Genomic DNA, 17,992 nt, shown 5'->3' with positions numbered 1-17,992 from the left:
GTCGCATTTTTGGAAATCTCGATTTTTTTTTAAAGCAGATCTTCGTATTATGGATTAAAACTGCGGGGCAGTGTAGTCAGTGTTATTCACAGCCGAATAAATTTCTCGCATCCGCAGAACTGTGCAGCAATATAACTTGCTGTTTGGATTTGTTGCCGACGTTGTATGCACAGTGTTTACAAGTGTTATTTAAGACATTTATTTTCTTTTCAAGTTTCTTTTATACGATCCCACCAGCTTTATCGTCCTACCTTTCCGACCCTTTCCATTGGTGCACCATGTCGTGTTACATTTCTCAGACTTTTCATGCTTGACGCCACGCTTTCTTTGTTTGCGGCTACGAAGGACCTTAGTCAGCCACGCCTTTGTTTTTATTAACATGCGAAAGTTTCGGTATTTTATTTTGCGCTGAGCGTATCTAAACGAAAGAGATCACTGTGAAACTGTTGAAAGTTATCAAACAGACTTCCAGTAACACGACTTACAGCAATGAAATAAGATTTCGCTTCACCATACAATTTTCATAATTTCGATGCCATCGAAAATGACAGAGGCTGACTAGGGTCGCGGTTTCCCTGCAATCATTATTGATGTCGTCGTGAAATGTCTGAAATGTCAGAAGTTGAGCGATGATCTGAGACGACAGATATATTTTTAGCTTTTACGTGTTTTATATCTTACTATTCTATCTAATAATTAGGCGAATTTTCAAATTTTCGCTTCATTCTTGTGATCTTCGTTTTTTTTTTCTCGCAGTAGTCGTCGCGTCTTCCATTTTTTTGGAAATACCCATAGAGAGGCTGGTCATTAGAAGGAAGCTTGTACAAGCTTGTTCATAGCTCAAACAGTAGAAAGAATCGAACAAATTGGCTTGCAATTGTTTCCCCGATGATTTCAATTTCGCGTGCATGGCCCTCATATAGGCACTTAAGGTTTTGCAAAATAAAGGGCTTGGGGCCGCGCAGAACTGTAAACAAAAAAATTTAAAGGATGATCCTAGCACAAGGATCATCCTCCTTTCATGTAAAATGGAATGATCCTAGTGCTAGGATCATCCTAGTACTAGGATCATCCCTCATCTCAGATAGGATGGTCCTAGCGCTAGGATGATCCTGGCGCTATGGCCAAATACAACCATTCACATGTAAACTGAAAGCTGAAAACATATGGCGGTCGGATGATCCTAGTACTAGGATGATCCTAGCACTAGGATCATTCCATTTTACATGAAAGGAGGATGATCCTTGTGCTAGGATCATCCTCTTTCCATGTAAAACCGACGTGTTCACCGTTTGATGTCACGACTGACCGAAATTTTATTGACTACAGACCGCTTGAAAATCCAAAAGCAAAATAATGCCACGTGCTAGAAGTCACGGTGAAAAAGCGAAAAAAAAAACAATCAATAACTATTTCCTGCATTTGAATGACGATAGTTCACAATCCTCTCAAAGTAGACTGTTGCCCCTTCAGTTCTTTCAACTGACGAAATCAAACCTGTTTATCCGTTCGTTAGTTCACACATCACATCACATCACCTTTTTTTTCACCTCGGATTTACAAGGGTAGCTGTATAGCTAATTTCTCTGAGAAAGAAAGGACGAAGAAAATAAATCCTCGTATGTTGCGTTCAGTATTTCTCATTTGAAAGAGACCACGCATGTAATTTGGCATCGTTTCGAACTAGAGTGTCGCCGGTAAAACTGTTTTTCATCATGTCTTGGCACCCAATAGACCCAATACTATACCGATCTCAAGATCTCAGTGAAGCCACAGATTCTACGTTTGAAAACAGAAAATCGTGACAAAGGTTCTCTTTTTTAAGGTGGCCTGCGGCTAATTCCGGGAGCGAAGGTGCTATTTTTTAAATCGAATTTTGGGCATGGAAACCTTAACCGATTTCTCTGATTTTTGGTAGTCGAAAAAACAAATGTTTCAATTTAATAAAGCTTTAAAATTTGGAACAAACAAAAACAGTGAACACGAAATATAAGCACTTTTAAATTAACCTATTTTTTAATAAAACGCGAATATTTTGTAAACGCGAAGATAGATTTTTTCTTATTGCTGTCAATACGTTCAAATTATCCAAGAATTCATGTGAGCAAGTTTCAACGAAATCGGCTGGGTAGAAATTGCTGCACAGTTGACTGTTAGATTTTAGCTTAAAAATATTATGCTTGTGTATTTTTGCCAGTTGTTACAACAACGCTTGTGTAATGTTTTGATTGCATTGATTATTTGAAAGCTTAATACCAGCTAAAACAATGCTGAAAATTCTGAAAAGATCGGAAACTCCTAGCAAATGTTATAAGCAAATAAAACAGAAGATGTATACGGTGCGTAAAGTGTATTTTTTAAAATATTCATTGTTTTTCGAACTACAAAAAAACTACCGATATTTTTTCTTTTATTTTTAAGTATGAGAAAATCCATCATGTACACAAACGGCCTTATCTAGTTTCGTGTGTGTAGACTGGATTCAACTCGCCGAATTTAGTACGTGAAGATGGCTACCTCTCGTCTTCCATTTTGAAGCGCTTTGGAAACCCTTGTGTTCCAGTAAATTATTCAAACTTGCCGCATTCCCAAGATTTTTTAGCACCTTGAAATAAACGGGCGTTCATTTCCAGGTGCTAAATAATCTTGAGAATGCGGCATGTTTGAATAATTTACTGTTAGTTGAGGGGTTTCCTGAGCGCTTTAAACTGTAGGACGAGAGGTAGCTATCTTGAAGAGCCAAATTTGACGAGTTTCATCGAGACTTCACGCTCGAAACTAGATGAGGGCGTTTGCTTATATGTTGGATTTTTGCATACTAAAAATTAAAAGAAAAAAAATCGGTCGATTTTTTTTAATTCGAAAAAGATTGAATTTTTCTTATTTGCAATTTTCGCACCGTAAACCACTTATGCTTCATTTGATTATAACTTTTGCGGAGAATATCCGATCGTTTCAGATTTTTCAGCAACTTTTTAGGATATATTGAGCTTTCAAATGACAGAAGTGATCTTAGCATTAATTAAGCATTGTTGCAATAGCTGGCGAAAATATCCAATTACAATATTTTTATGCGAAAAATAAACAGTCAACTGTGCAGCAATTTCTACCCCGCCGATTTAGTTGAAACTTGCTCACATGAAACTTAGGCTTACTTGAAGTGATTGACCTTAATTTGAAAAAATCTATCTTCGCGTTTTGAAAATATTCGCATATTTTCGAAAAAAAGGTTTTCCATAAAGTGCTTATTTCTCGCGATTGTTTACATTTTGGGCATTAAAAGGTAAAGATTTATAAAATTTAAACATTTGTTATTACGACTACCAAAAATCAAACAAATCGGTTACGGTTTTCATCCCCAAAATTCGATTTAAAAAATAGCACCTTCGCTCCCGGAATTAGCCGCGGGCCACCTTAACAGATGAAATCGCCCGGGAAAGAGTTGTTTTCGCACTGCAAAGACTTCACGCTTGTAATGAAGATGTTCGTTGGGTTGAATAGGAATATCGATTTAAAAGTATTAAAAAACAACCATCAACATTTAATACTTTAAGTATCTTTTAATAACGTAAATTTACCGTATTAAACTTAATTAAATCAATTTACATTTTACTCTTTACCCCCAGGGTTCAGAATACCCTTGAACTAGGGACGTTTGCTTCACCTCTTGAACAAACACCCCCCCTCCCCCCCCCGCCCCCTTCTCCCTAGTAAATTAAAACCCTGGATCTTCCTTAAGTCACATGACCTCCTCTGGATGAAGAAGGCGTAATGTTTGTAAACGTACAAACTGTTTGTCCAGCATTCTGATGGCTGAAAACACATTACTCACGCATCTGATGTGGACTGCAGTTTACATTCAGAACCAACCAGGAAAATAATTGTGAAAATAATGTCATATTACAAATATTTCAAAAGAAATCAATATCAGGAGCTGCAGTTGAGGTCACTAATTTTGTAAACATTACCCATGTTGATTTGGTTACAGTCATTGTCAAGTATTATTCTACACAATAAAAACTAAAACTCGGCTAAAATAGAAGACAGTTCCTTTACGGCTTTACCATAAAGCATTCTTCGCCGGCAAACTACATATATTTTGTTCACTTTCTATTCCTTAAAAAACAAAGCTGTGAACCTGATCAGCTCTGTAGGAGGTCAAAACCTAACAATGCCTCAGATATTGAGTCGCAAAGGGAAAGCAACTTGAAAGGAGAATGTTGAGCGATATTCGTGGCATGAGGAATGGAGTCTGTTATGTAAAACTTGTCAAATGGCACTTCGCAGTCTGTAAAAAGCTTCCAGGATTCTTTTGGGAAAACAGCATGTGTAACATATGCACTAATCTTGATTGCTCCAGATGATAACAGCGCCTGGTTAAAAAAAAAATTAGTTTTGTGTCTAGTTTAACAGCTGACAACAAGAACCACATCTTTAATATAACAGTTACTCAAGTGTTAATTCTATTCTAAAAGTCATGGATTTATGCGGAGAGTCAGAGGTTTCGCTACAAAGTTTTAGACATTTAAATAGTATTCTGTGTATGGTCTATAGGAGTGTAGACCATGGAAGTATGTGGTCGATTTGCTTTTTCTAATAACCGAATAAATCGAACCAACCATCTAGCCAGCCAGCCAACCTAGCCCAACCCACCCACCCGACCGACAACTGACAAAACAATGGTGTACACTCTTACCGACCATATAATAAGTGTGCAAGAATTTCTAAAACATGCTGTAACCTTGTTTATTACACGATTAAGACAGTTGAGAAGGCAATTATAGCTAAAATTAACCAATCAAAGTTGTTTATTGCTAGTCCAATGTTTTCTAAGTATTGGAACAGCTTCTAGCTCTGCAGCTCTTTTACAACTATCAAGTCGTGTAATAAATCTCCTCTCCAGATTGTACTTGGAGAAGATTAGGCCCTCGGTCTTTTCTGCCAACACCTCAGGCCGATATTCAGCTTCCGGTACGACCCTCGTACTTGGTTAATGTGATATATTCATTCGGCCAAATGTGCGGAATAGGGTGGTTTTCAACTGAGTCTCAAAGGAATTCGCATTTCCTTGGATTCTGCATTGGTACGCTCCAGGATTTAATAGTTAACAAACTTTGCATCACTTTTTTCCGAAGTAAAGCAACCGCGACTCGCTCCGCACGTTTTCGTGTTGGCTACAGCTATTTGCTTGGAGGTTTGATTGGTTCAATGGATTGTCTGTGTCCTTTGTGATTAGCTAGAGTGGTTTTGGTTTTACAATACTCAATGATTTGGGTAAAGTGATTTTCTTGTGACTGCAATGAGTTGCAAGTGATGTACATTCCCTAGATAAGTTAGATAAGATAAGTTTAAGTTTGCGATTATACATTGACGGTTCAAGATGAATCCTTACTTTTGCACATTGCACCAAAGTTCCTCCTGTCATTACAAGGTCATCAACAATGATCACGTGATGTCCAGCTGGATCACCTGCAATATTGAAATACCGGTAGGTAAAATAACCTGCTCTTAAGGCTTAAATCAAAGTCATTTTTTTAGCTCAGAGTGCAGCCACATGAGTAGTAAAACCATAGTTAGTAGTCCCCTCTAATAACTATGCCCTAGGAATTAATATATCAAAAGGAAGTTGGTGATAATTACCATCTTTGACTCTTACAATCCTCTTGTCGCCATCTCTGAGTTTAGTGCATGTGATAGTAGGAAAGGCTGTAAACATGGTGTGAAACCTCTTGAATGCACCTTCATCAGGGAAGGCAATGCTTATAGCATGCTCTCTGCTAAGGGTCGTGATTTCACGGAGAAGCAGCGGTATGGCTGTTTCCAATCTACAATTAAAAGAGAAACGTCTGATTGGTAATGTTTTTATGTAGAAACAAGTGAAACCCGTAAAACTTGAAGAACGTCTGAAGGAACAGGTCATTCCATCACTTAAAACACTAAAGGTGGACTTCATTGACCTTACTCCGAATGCTATAAGTGGAATAACCTTGATTGGAAAAGTTTCCAGAGATGATTTTAAGAATGTGACATTCTCATTGGTTGAGAAGCTCTGCTAAAGACACTTCAATAAGGTCTCAACCTATATAGCTAGGTCCTCATATGGAAAATGGATGGGCGATATGTTTACAATATTGTTTTTTACAAAATGTTGAACGTATAGTGCATATGGTGAATAGCGTATATTGCGCATCAAAATCAACCAAAATGTTACTATTAATACTATAGTAACTAATACACAAAGTGAAAAGCAAACTGATTTAATTGAAAAACAAGTATCTGCTTATGCGATGCAAACAGGAGGACATGGGTACTTTTATGTGACGGTGCTGGAAGTGGATTGGCTATGTCATTCAAAAGGGAAATGAATCCATCACAAAGACAGCACGTACTATACTGGACGAGATAGGATAATATGCGAGCCAGCGAGGCATGCAAGCCAGAAATCCCAAATCCCAATAAAAGGCTAACCACCAGCTACCTAAACTAATTGTAGGCTAACCAGAGTACTATTCAGGCTAACCGGACTGCTATGTAGGCTAACCAATGTGCTATTTAGGCTAACCTGAAAGGCTCGCATGACTCGCGAGCCGAGCCTTGCGAGCCAGAAATCCCTAATCCCAATAAAAGGCTAACCACCAGCTACCTAAACTAATTGTAGGCTGACCAGAGTGCTATTCAGGCTAACTGAAGTGCTTTTTAGGCTAACCACTGTGCTATTTAGGCAAATTGAAATGGCTCCCATGGCTCGCTGGCTCGCAGATTATCCGGACCCTACTCCCCAAAGTTGGAACACCATCCAACAACTGGCCAAAGGCAGGCAGTGGAGGGGGAACTTTGTGGCTGCCCTATGTTCCAGTGGACACAATGGGCAGTGAAAGTGTGGTGTGTGAATCTGTAAGTGAGCAACATAAGTGACAAAAGAGCTTCTAATTGAGAGTGCATATCAGCCGTTAGTTGTGGGGTTAACCAAGGAGAATTGTCTACTTGTAGATAGATATTTTTTCCCACTTGGGTGGCGAAGACTGGTTATTTGTGACTAGAGTCCTAGCAGCTGTCAGCTGCCGAGCAAACAAAAATACAGCACACAAAAATATCTCTTTTGCAGTCTGTCATTTTCCCTTGAAAGTGAGAAGTTATTGGTAAAACTACTTCACGAGTATCATTTTGATACTCTTAAAGAATGTCGTTTTGTTTATGATCTGACCATTCAAGTTTATCATAACTATTTTAACTGATTGCAATCTTATTGATCAGGTAGTTTACAATGACCTTGCTTTTTGATGCACAGATTCAGTAATATTTGACACACCCCATATCATAAACGAGTCTGGTTTCCCTCTTTCCCCTTGCTCCAATTGTGCATCTTTACGATGAACGAGTTACTCCTTATCTAACATTATTAAGAAAAATGAAAAAAAAATTCTGAGCATCAAAATATTTTTTTATATCTTTAAAATTTTAAAGGAAGTCAGTGCTATCTGACATGTAAATTGCACTGCCTTTCTCATTACCTTGGAATTACATTATCTGTAAAATAAAACCTCTCCTGTAGCGCATGAATATCAAACACCATAATCTGGGAAGGGCCTCTTGCTGTCAGAGGAATGGTAGACAACAAAATAGCTAGTGTCTAGAAGAAAAAAACAAATAACTTAAAAGTGCCGGCTGATGATGAAGATGAATGATTTACATGTAACTATATATGACAACTTTTATCCATTTTATTTTCTTGTATTTAACTTGTTATTTATGAGGGCTCCAATAAAAACTGCTTTTGCGAGTTGGATACCCTTGTTAAACAAGAGCTCTTAGAGCTTACAACTGCGCTGGTCTCGTGAGCACTTTAGGGGAGCCATGTGGGGGGAACAAAAAATGCACCCCCCTCCCCTTATCCCCTTTACCAGCGTCGAACAATGTTGCGACTGACAAACAAGATGGTAAGAAAACACCTTGCGTGACATTTCATGGTTGACTAGTTCCATCCGAAATTAAACATTTTTCTTATATGCTAATGGTGGCCAAATTTAATTTCCACGATCCTGATCCGTGAACAAAAAAATCTTTTAAATCAGCATCCAGTGTTGTCTTGAATTACCGTTTAAAGATTGAATAACCAGCTCCAAAAATGGAATATTGGAGCAGATAATTAAATCAAATTTAAGAAGAACACTAGACCTGTGTTTTGCTGAATGGGATTTCCCCGGGAAATTAATTGACCAATGACTTAACCCTTGCAAGTCAGCGCATGTTTGTCTCAGTGATTTTCCATCAGATGAAATCCTATAGATGACACAGCTCCAAAAATAAATAACGCTAAAAAGTCGAATATTTCACACTTAACATGCTAAGTTTAGACCAGAGGATTAGTTTAGTTTCCGTTTGTAGCAGATTTAAACCTTTCAGAGCATTGCGTGATTCTTGCCGATCAGTGCCTTGTGAAAGTAAAAATTTGTTAACGCCAGCACATTCCAGGGCACAAACGTAATGTAAATAAATGTAAATTCTTGCCCGCTAAAGCGTATTTATTTAAAGCGTGAAATTTTAGTATTTTCTTCGATTCAAACGCTTCAAAATACTTCACACTGAATTTGTAAGTAAAGATTAATGGATTCGCAAAGATTTGAAAGGTAGAAGATAATAGCTTTGAAAAATTATGTGACTCGAGGTCTAGCCGATCGAAAGTGAAACTTGTCATTTCAGCACATTCTTTTACACCAACGTAATGGTATTTATTCACAGATTCTGGCCCGCTGAAATATATTTTTCTTTCGACACATGAAAATTTAAAATTTCCTTTGAATAAAACGCTTCAAAATCGAATATTTCACACTAAACATTCTTTGTAAAGACAAAAAATTAGAAAATGTTTCCATTTGTTACTGATTTGTAGCTTCTAAACATCGCGTGACATGAGCCTGACCGAGTGGAGGTTTGGTGCAGGTCACCGACAAAACGAAAAATAATAATAATAAACCCCGTGCAGAGCAAGAACTGCGCAGCGCAGTTAATAATGTTCTTATTCTTGTTGTTAGCTGATGTCATTATTCCACTAATGTATGATGTTATTGTATAAATCTGTATGTTATATGTATGTTGACAGGTATTTCTGTTAAATATCTTTTTCTTGAAATCATATTATGACCATTTACTGTCAGTTTACTTGTTTTTTTGTGTGTGAAGAAAATGGCATAACTCCTGAGGATTACACAGTTCTCAGCTGTTACTGATTGGAGTTTTTCTTTTACCAAAATACTCATTTAGAGCAAAAAAAAAAGGAAATTGACATTGACCAACATGGGTAATGATGGCACTGGGGTTAAATTGAACAGAAAACCTCTGGTCTTAGTGACTGTAGAAGTTGTACATGTATGCTGTTGAACTTTAGTTTATGACCTTGAGTCAACTTTGTTTTTTCTAAAGCACTACTGAGTCAACACACATCACTCATGTAATAAATTTAGTCAAGTGTGACAAGTGGATTCATGTATGTTCGACTATACTTAAGTTAGTGTTGTGTGTTGTGCCCGCTACTTTGTTACAGTTAAGTTGTTCACTCTGTCAACGTCAAACACCAACCGAACTTGTTTGCATTTGCTTGCATTAACTTGTTAAGTAGCTAATGCTGTCAATGTCATTTAAATGTTGCTTGTGTGAGCCTGGTTCAACATATTAGCTACTAAATACACATGTACCTTTGCAGTAGCAACCTGTCCCTCTGTTTCTTCTCTTTCCATTGTTCCAGTTGGAAAGTATGGTAAAATAGCAGTGAATGATCTCGCTAATAACCTGAGTGAAACAAAGTAATTCAAGTATTTATTAGCAGCAAATGTTCAACTGCAGTAAAAACTATAAAACTTTCGCCTGTCACTAAAAAAACCTACCGGTATATACTGTATGCAGTACCAAAGTGTAAAAAAAATATTTTTATTATCTCGTATTTCTAGTATTTTTATTGCTATATTATATCATAAATTATCCACAGTTTTAATATTCATATTCTTGTGTATTTACAGGGGGGCACTGCTTATGGCTTTCTAAAGCACTCAGAAAGAGAAAAATGTGACACCAAGTAAGATTTTAAGTTTTATTTTAACTTTTCAACGGTAAAAAGAGATATTTTTCTCAACTTTATTTCAAATCCATACAAACTCTCATAGTACACTTTGTTACCTGTGGCACTCACTGAACAATTAATTATTTTTAATTACAATACAATACTAACAATGTTTATGTTAATGTTTATGTTAACAGGGTCTGGAAGGATATTTTTGGGATCCGGGATAATACAGTGCGGGAGTCGGGAAAACGCAAAATATCTTGACGGGATTCGAGATTTGACTGCTCACCGGGAGGTGGGATAAACTAAAATTTGGGCCCAGGATGTGGGATATTTAGCCTCTCCGTCGGGAATTCAGGAAGCCGTCACAACACAAATGGACATTCAAGCAGCAAACGCGAATCAGCCAGGCGAGCATGTGGAGTCTGTTTCAGATATTTATTTCTTTTTCTGCACACGTACATGTAAGTTCAAAATTTTAAACGAAAGCGCTATAATCTGCAACTCACATTTATTACCTTTTGCAGAAATTAATCTTCTCTGATGTATTTTTTGGGAGAAAAAAATGGGATTCGGGAAAAGTCATAAAAAAAATGCGGATGCGGGAATTTCGTAAAAAAAGGAGCAGGAAAGCGGGATCAGGGCCCCCCTTCCAGACTTTGTGTTAACCCTCCGACAAGGGGGGGGGGGGTGGATGCCACACACTCCGTAAGGTTTTTTCAGAATTTTGAAAACAAGATTTACTCTACAATGCTGAAACTTTCAGTAGCTGTTCATTCATCCCTCTGCAAACATTTTGATATATCAATCATGTGACGTGTCCATGATATTTGACGTTGCCACAAGCAGGTCCTGCCAAAAATCGTGATTTTTAACATTTTTCTTTATTTTTTCTGGTTTTTTGAAACAGAATTGTACGATTTGTTTATTTTTGCATTCCATAAGCATTCTGGCTTGATTTTGCATCAATTTCAATCCGTTATTTCGGACTTTCTAAAAAAATGGTGAAATCCAAGATGGCGGATATAATGACATCACAGCCAACAAAAAATATGTCATCATGTAGAGTTCGCTACGGCTTTCTACTCAGTGCAAAAATATTTCGCTGCACCTTAATAGAACGAAAACTCCGGTGGGGGTCCATCAACCCTCCCCCCCCCCTTGTACGATGGTGGGGGTATGAGTTTGCTTGTATGTCCAAGGGTTAAGATTTCAACTCCTCAACACCCACTCTAATGGATGTACACCTTTTCACATCAATTTTTTCGAATGACTCGATTGCAGAGGGAGTCATTATGACTCAGGAAATAGGGGGCTTATTTTCAGTGTATTTTGGTAATAATGAGATTTTAAAGCTTACCTGGGAATTTTATAAATGACAGAAAGCTGCTCAAACACAACTTCTGGTGAATGAAAGCTCCCCAAAAATATGACTGCAAAGTAAAAAAAAAAGAAGGAAAGAAAGCCATTTAATATATGGTTGTTAAAACAAGAGGAATTCTGCTGACAGAAACTCAATTAAATCAATTTTTTTTTTTTCAGAATACAATCAACTCCAGCCTAGCAGACACCTCACCTCTATCGAAACACCCTGTTATAATGGACAGGAGTTGAAGTACCAGTAGTATACAGTCAAAGCTCTCGTAAGCGGACACCCTCGGGAAGCGAAAAAAGTGTCCGTAACTGGAGCTGTCCGCTTACGAGAATGGTTCTCGTAAGCGGCCACTAGGGTTGTAGGGGATAGATGGCCGCTTACGGGAGCTTGCCCAGCTAACAATAACGGACAGACGTGGATGACGACTAAACGAACACTGAAATATGGTACTGTAATTACTGTAAAATCATTGTGACGAACGGTGATGTGAAGTTGATTGATAAAAAAGCAAGATACAGAGGTTGTTAATTGGTTTTTCTTTGGGGTGTCTGCTTACGGGAGCTTAAAAACAAAGAAAAAGTCTAAGTCGTGATCTCTGAAAGTGTCCGTGGCCGCTTACGGGAATGTCCGCTTACGAGAATGTAAAAATATAGAGTTTGTATGGGAGTTAAAACGGGGTTTCAAACAAGGCGGCCGTTAGTAGAGCTGTCCGCCTAGGAGAGTGTCCGTTAAGAGAGCTTCGACTGTACTGTCTAGTACATGTATCTACCCCTTTGGACTTGTGCTTCCCTTTTCATGTACTGGTGTTACAGAAAAGCTGTACCCTTGCTAATCAGAACTCAGACGATCATTTAATAGCTAAGCAGCTGACATGAACATAAAAGTACGCACCATCTCTTCCTGCACAATCACGTTTCACATTTTCAATGAACAAGTTTGGCCATCCGTCAGGAAAATGCTCCCATTTTACAGATCTGAGCTCCACACTTTGTTGAAAATTGAGAAGTTCTTTCTAGATGATGGTAATATAAAATCCTAAAAGTAAGTCTGTACAATTGCTAATAATATAAATATTTTATTAGCTAGATTATTTATATTGTGCATTATGTACATTACATTGTGCAGTTCCAGTAAAAAAAAAATAATACCCACCCCACCGGAAGGTCATTGGAAATTCCTGGGTTTGGGGCAGGGCGTCTTGCATTGAAAGCCAATATTTTTAAACGAAAGTAAGGAGCCTAACTGCAATTTCCAGCGGGGTGGGGGGATTTAAACCAAAAACTTTCCATGGGAGGAGTATGAATATTTTCTGGAACAAATTACATTAAATACTTTTTATATGGCATTGTTATAGATATATTGGATTTGAAGAAAGTGATAAATTATCATTGCGACCCTAGTCATACAGTTCATTTGTGTTAACAGTGCTGGATGTAGAGAAATATATACAGGCTATCTGGCAAACAAATGGTGGAGTGTGTAGTAAAATGTATTGTTTTGTTATAGATAGAGACCTTATCATATGCAGGGTGTTCATTAGGCATCGGAGATCGGAGAATTCTCCTTCTACTATGTAGAATTCTCGGGCTAAATTTGAAAGGCCTCTACCTATTTTTTTTTTATTAAGATGCGGAACCTTTAAAAATTGTTCTCCGGTTACTTAACACTATTCTCCTGCTATTGCAATTCTTAATGAAAACCCCGCATATGAAATTTTTGCACCATGTTAATTTTGTGAAATTTAAGTGTCATGTTAAAAAAGTGGCAAGATTCGAAAATTGTGAAAAATTACCTTATTATAGGAAATTAACGATACATGTTATTAACGCGAATTTCAAAAATTCGCGTTAATTTTATTGATGTTAATTAATATAAACACGTTTACTATAAGTATTTAACCAGAACTTTTCTTAAATTCGCATTAATTTTATTACGCGTATATTTTGTTCGCGTTGTTAAAATGCTTCGTTATATTTCTATAATAAGGTAGGAAATTTATGAAGGCTTTCATATTCTATTAAAATCATTGTCTTATTACTATGTAGAAATAAGCAGGAAGTGTCATTGGACAGATAGAAAATGAAAATTCAAGAGGCATTGTTTCAAAACTGTCAAGTATTGAGCCAATCTAGGCAAGAGAACTTTTTATATATTTCTTTATCAATAGCAGTGAACTGTTCATGTGTCAGATAATTGAGATAGCAGTAAATGTTTATCTGATTTAGTAGACAGATTCGGCAACACACTTGCCTTTGTCATAAAAATTAAGTGGAGTAATATGCTACAGATAAAGTTTCCTCCATTTATTGTTGCATACAGCTGCACAACGGTAGTGTTGCATACCACAAAGTTCATGATTCTCAAATTGACCCTCGTTTGAGCAATGCTGCTTAAAGTTTTGACACTTTGAGGCTAACCATTTAAAAGGTTGTAATCTTTTAACATAATTTGGTGACTAAATGACAAAATAAACATTAGACAAGGAAGGTAAGTCCAAGTGTCCCCTGAGGAATAATAAATAGATCAGTGTTGACATGACACCCCTATTAGAAATAACTTCAGTTGAAAGCCAGTTTTTCCAAACAAACCACTCATAATGCCCCCAAGACAAAATTATGCCCAGACAAAGTTTTTTACTTGAGGAAAGTTATTTTCTTACATTAATTAGTTATTTCATATATGCTTTCAAGGGGGCATTTTGTTGGGTGCATTTTGTCTTTGGGGCATTTTCACCAGTTTTGAATCCAAAGATCAAAGCATGCAAACAGAGCAACCCCTCAAAAATGACTTTCAAAGCCCCATATACAATGCAATGTCCCTTAAATTTATATAAAATATAACAGTAGTGTACATAGCTTTGTTTTGGTGTTGGGTCCTTGTTTTCAAATGAGTGTTTTTTTGTTTTAAAAGGTCTTAAGGAGGGTTCATAATTAATCGGGCGGGGCCTGGGCCCGATTCATAATCTGTGTCAGATTTTGTCGTTTTTTTTTTTTTTTTTGTCGGTAAATCGTTCCAGAACCTCGCGGCCCAGCCGATCCCTTGGTCACGGTCACGCAAGTTTTCATTACTTGCGAAATATTACGTTCAAATCGTACAAGTTTTAATGTTCACTCCCTGGAAGCTGTGTTACAAAATCATTCCCGTCTAATTTTACGAGTACTCTATGCTCTGTTAAACGCGAAATACATATATATTTTTGTGTCCGGCATTTAAGTCTTGACTTGGAGTGAGTACTGGAGATTCGCATTGCAAAATCTTGCTTTCTTTGCCATGTCCAAACTATTTTAATATTGTGAACGCAATACCAATTAATAAATTCCACGGCTCAGACACGCACAATTTTTACGGCTTCAAAACTTTCGAAATTCAAATACTTTTCGAAACATTTCTTGGTCTTATCTTGAAAAAAAAAAAAATCAATCTGAAACATCTTTTTGGAGATTCTTACGTTTGTCTCAGAGCGAGTACTAAATATTCAAATTGTGAAAGCTATTTTCGTAGTAAACACTACGTCATTCACGCAATTTTGTCTTCGCCGGAAACTGCAAGCGTCACTGCAGTGCACTTTTTTCAGCCAGACTCCACTTTAAAGAAATTTTATGAGGAAGAACTGTTTTATTGAAGCGTTTGACTCAGAGTGAAAACAAAACGCCGTATTACGTACCCGGACTGTACTGAATACTGCAAAACAACGCAGTTTGACATGTACAAGTGGTGCAAGCTAAATAAAGAACCATTAGGTCATGACAGATTTCAAAACCGTAGCGATCAGCCGATCACTCGCGTTTAACATGAACACTCTGCTCTCTGAAATGTATAATTTTGTTTCATTCCATATTTTACAAGAAGAGAGGGCTGAATATAATCACATAGAGAAAACAAAGACCGCTTGGACATGTCCAAGCTATTTAAAACTACGACTACGTCAGACCCATGTCACGCGATCTCTCGCTTGTAGCTATAAATAATCATTCACCTATTTTCTGTTTGAATACTCTGCGCTCTGTTTGTGTGAAATACTTATTGTTGTGTTACTCAAGCGTTTGGCTCGGAGCGAGTATAAGTCGTACAATTTAGCCAGAACGTGTTAAATATTGCAAAACAACGACTTATTTTCTGAATATCCCAATTTTTGTTTTGAGTTTACGGTATTTTGAGAATCGAAACGTTATCGAAATGTAAGTTGCAAGCTCAGCAAGAATGTGTCAAAGCACGGGATACACCTCATCCGCTAAACGGAGAAATACAATGGGATGGCCTTAGTCTACCCTTTATTTTGACGTGATTTGGCTTTCTTTTAAATGAACTGGTTTGGGTTATTTTATTGAACATTCGGAACAAATAAATATTTGCATGCGTAAGCAGGCATTTTTCCGGCTAGGCATGTGGTTTTAAAAAGAAAAAGATGACGTGGTAAAGGAAATTCATGTCACGTTCACTCCGTGACTAACGCAAACACGACTTGTGTGTTTCTCAAGTGACTGCTTTTCTAAATATTTTACTGTGCGGTGCCGTGCACTGAAAGAGGTCAGGAGGTCAAACATTACCCGTGCACTGAAAGAGGTCAGGAGGTCAAACATTACCCGCACGATTATAAACTGCTTGCAGTTCTTGTTTATGTAGAAGGGGGGAGGCTATGTTGATTTTAGATTTTTCCCCTTGCATTTTTTTGAAGCGCCATAATTTGGTGTGTTTTTCCCTCCCCCCCCTCCCCCTTATTGCATAACCCACAATCATGGGAAAAATACCATGACCCCTGACCACCACTTTGGAACCATGGAGATGGCAATCACATGCCTTTGGAATAGTACAGGAACAAATCATGACCCTCCTAAAAATTGACATAGCCCCCCCTTTACACAAAATTATAAACCCTCCTACAGTTTTTGGCCTGGGGGGTAGAAATGAGGTCTGGGACTAAATATTGATGTTCTCACAACTTGCAACCCAATCAATTCACACTCTAGTCAGCAGTTTTTGGACAATGACACAGGAGGCCATCCTTTTCCGCGAAATGGAAGCTATAGCAATCACAACTATGATGCTGTGGATTCAGTAATTGTAAAAGGATTACAATTACCGTAAATGATCTAATAAACGCCCACCCTCAAATAAACGCCTCGTATCTAATAAACGCTCCCCCTGAGGTGTAAAGTTTGTATTAGATGCCCCTCTCTAATAAACGCCCCATGTCTAATAGACGCCCCCTCCAAGGATCACCTTGACAAAAACGAAGGTAACACTCCATAGAGGAAAATCACGTACGGTAATTTAATTAGTTTCTTGCTTGATTCGAACATCAAAGAGGCCAGCGATACCAACATGATTGACCCCGATGCCGATGAAAACATCGATAGCTGTGCATTATAAGCACAGAATAGATCAGACTGCTATTCACAAACTCTGTTTTTTGTCTTACTCCGCGCCGGCAAACTTTGTGTCTTATTTGTTTTGTAGACGTTGTTTTAGTTTGTGTGAAATAAACGCCTCTCTCTAATAAACACCTCATATCTATTTAACGCTCCCTGTAAAACCCCCTAAAAAATTTAATAGATGCCCTAGGCGTTTATTAAATCATTAACAGTATCTTTACTAAAAATTTAGTTATGAAACATATAATTTTGTGATGTCATGCTACTTTTTAGCACTGAAATGCAAATGATTGTACCACAATTTTCAACCCACATAGGGATCACAAATGAGGCAAAACAAAGAACAACCAAGTCAACAAACAGCCTCAAAACAATAAAGCAAGAACATAGCTTCGACTGGCACGGAAAAATTTGATTGCCACGTTTCATTACCATTTCCGCAATGGGTTTTATTTCATAACAAACACCACATGTTGAATTCAAAACAAGAACCTTTCCTGAGACACTTCCGTTGCTTTAAAGACACAACATAGAAAACTTCTTTTACTACTGAGGCCTTTCAAGGGGTATAAGCGACATGACCCTAAATACTGGCGACACAGGAACGCTTATACAGCGACAAGCGACATCATTTCTGCACGGAAATACGACACTGACGTAATACGAGAGCAACACAATACGAGAAAACAACAGCGACATTTACAGCTGTTGGCTAGGCAACATTGGTTATCAGAAACATGCCACATTGCGACACGGTTACCCCCCCCCCCCCACCCCTTGGAAGGCCTCACTACTATAAAAAAGGCAACTGAACTCTTGCACTGGCCCCATGTTTTTGTTATTGTTTTGACAAGTTCAGAATGAGAGGAGCTACTCATGCGCCTTAGAGGCATCCGCTGATTGCTTTCCAAGTTGGGAGCACATCGCTCAGATTTTTTTGAAGTTGCTCCCCCCCCCCCTTGTTTTTGACACTAGTAACAATTAACATATTTACTTGAGTTGTGATTGGCGACTTCAACGCATTGCTGCACCGTTCACAGATACTTTTTGCCAAGTGACTCATTGATTTATGATAGAACAGCACTGCGGGTGGACGAGGAACATGACTTGCTTTCTGTGCTTCGTAGCCTGGACTCACTGGAGCGATATTCGCCATGTTTTGTTTTACAAATGCGCGAGAGCTAAGTC

At 37.8% G+C, this 17,992-nt stretch overlaps 1 protein-coding gene across 1 annotated transcript; it reads right to left on the bottom strand.

The window, feature by feature from the left end:
• Positions 1 to 3,586: 3,586 nt before the first annotated feature.
• LOC144666775 (uncharacterized) lies at positions 3,587 to 17,961 on the bottom strand. The gene is made up of 8 exons (XM_078528164.1): positions 17,799 to 17,961; positions 12,324 to 12,444; positions 11,418 to 11,490; positions 9,693 to 9,786; positions 7,512 to 7,630; positions 5,641 to 5,825; positions 5,393 to 5,469; positions 3,587 to 4,373 (listed from the first exon to the last, which is right to left on the bottom strand). The coding sequence occupies exons 1-8, from the start codon at positions 17,958 to 17,960 to the stop codon at positions 4,143 to 4,145; spliced, it is 1,062 nt and encodes a 353-aa protein (XP_078384290.1). The 5' UTR covers position 17,961; the 3' UTR covers positions 3,587 to 4,142.
• Positions 17,962 to 17,992: the final 31 nt, after the last annotated feature.

Source organism: Oculina patagonica, chromosome 9 (genome assembly GCF_052425735.1).
Source record: "Oculina patagonica isolate OP01 chromosome 9, crgOcupat, whole genome shotgun sequence".
NCBI lineage: Eukaryota > Metazoa > Cnidaria > Anthozoa > Scleractinia > Oculinidae > Oculina > Oculina patagonica.
This window is presented reverse-complemented; position numbering and strand designations above follow the sequence as displayed.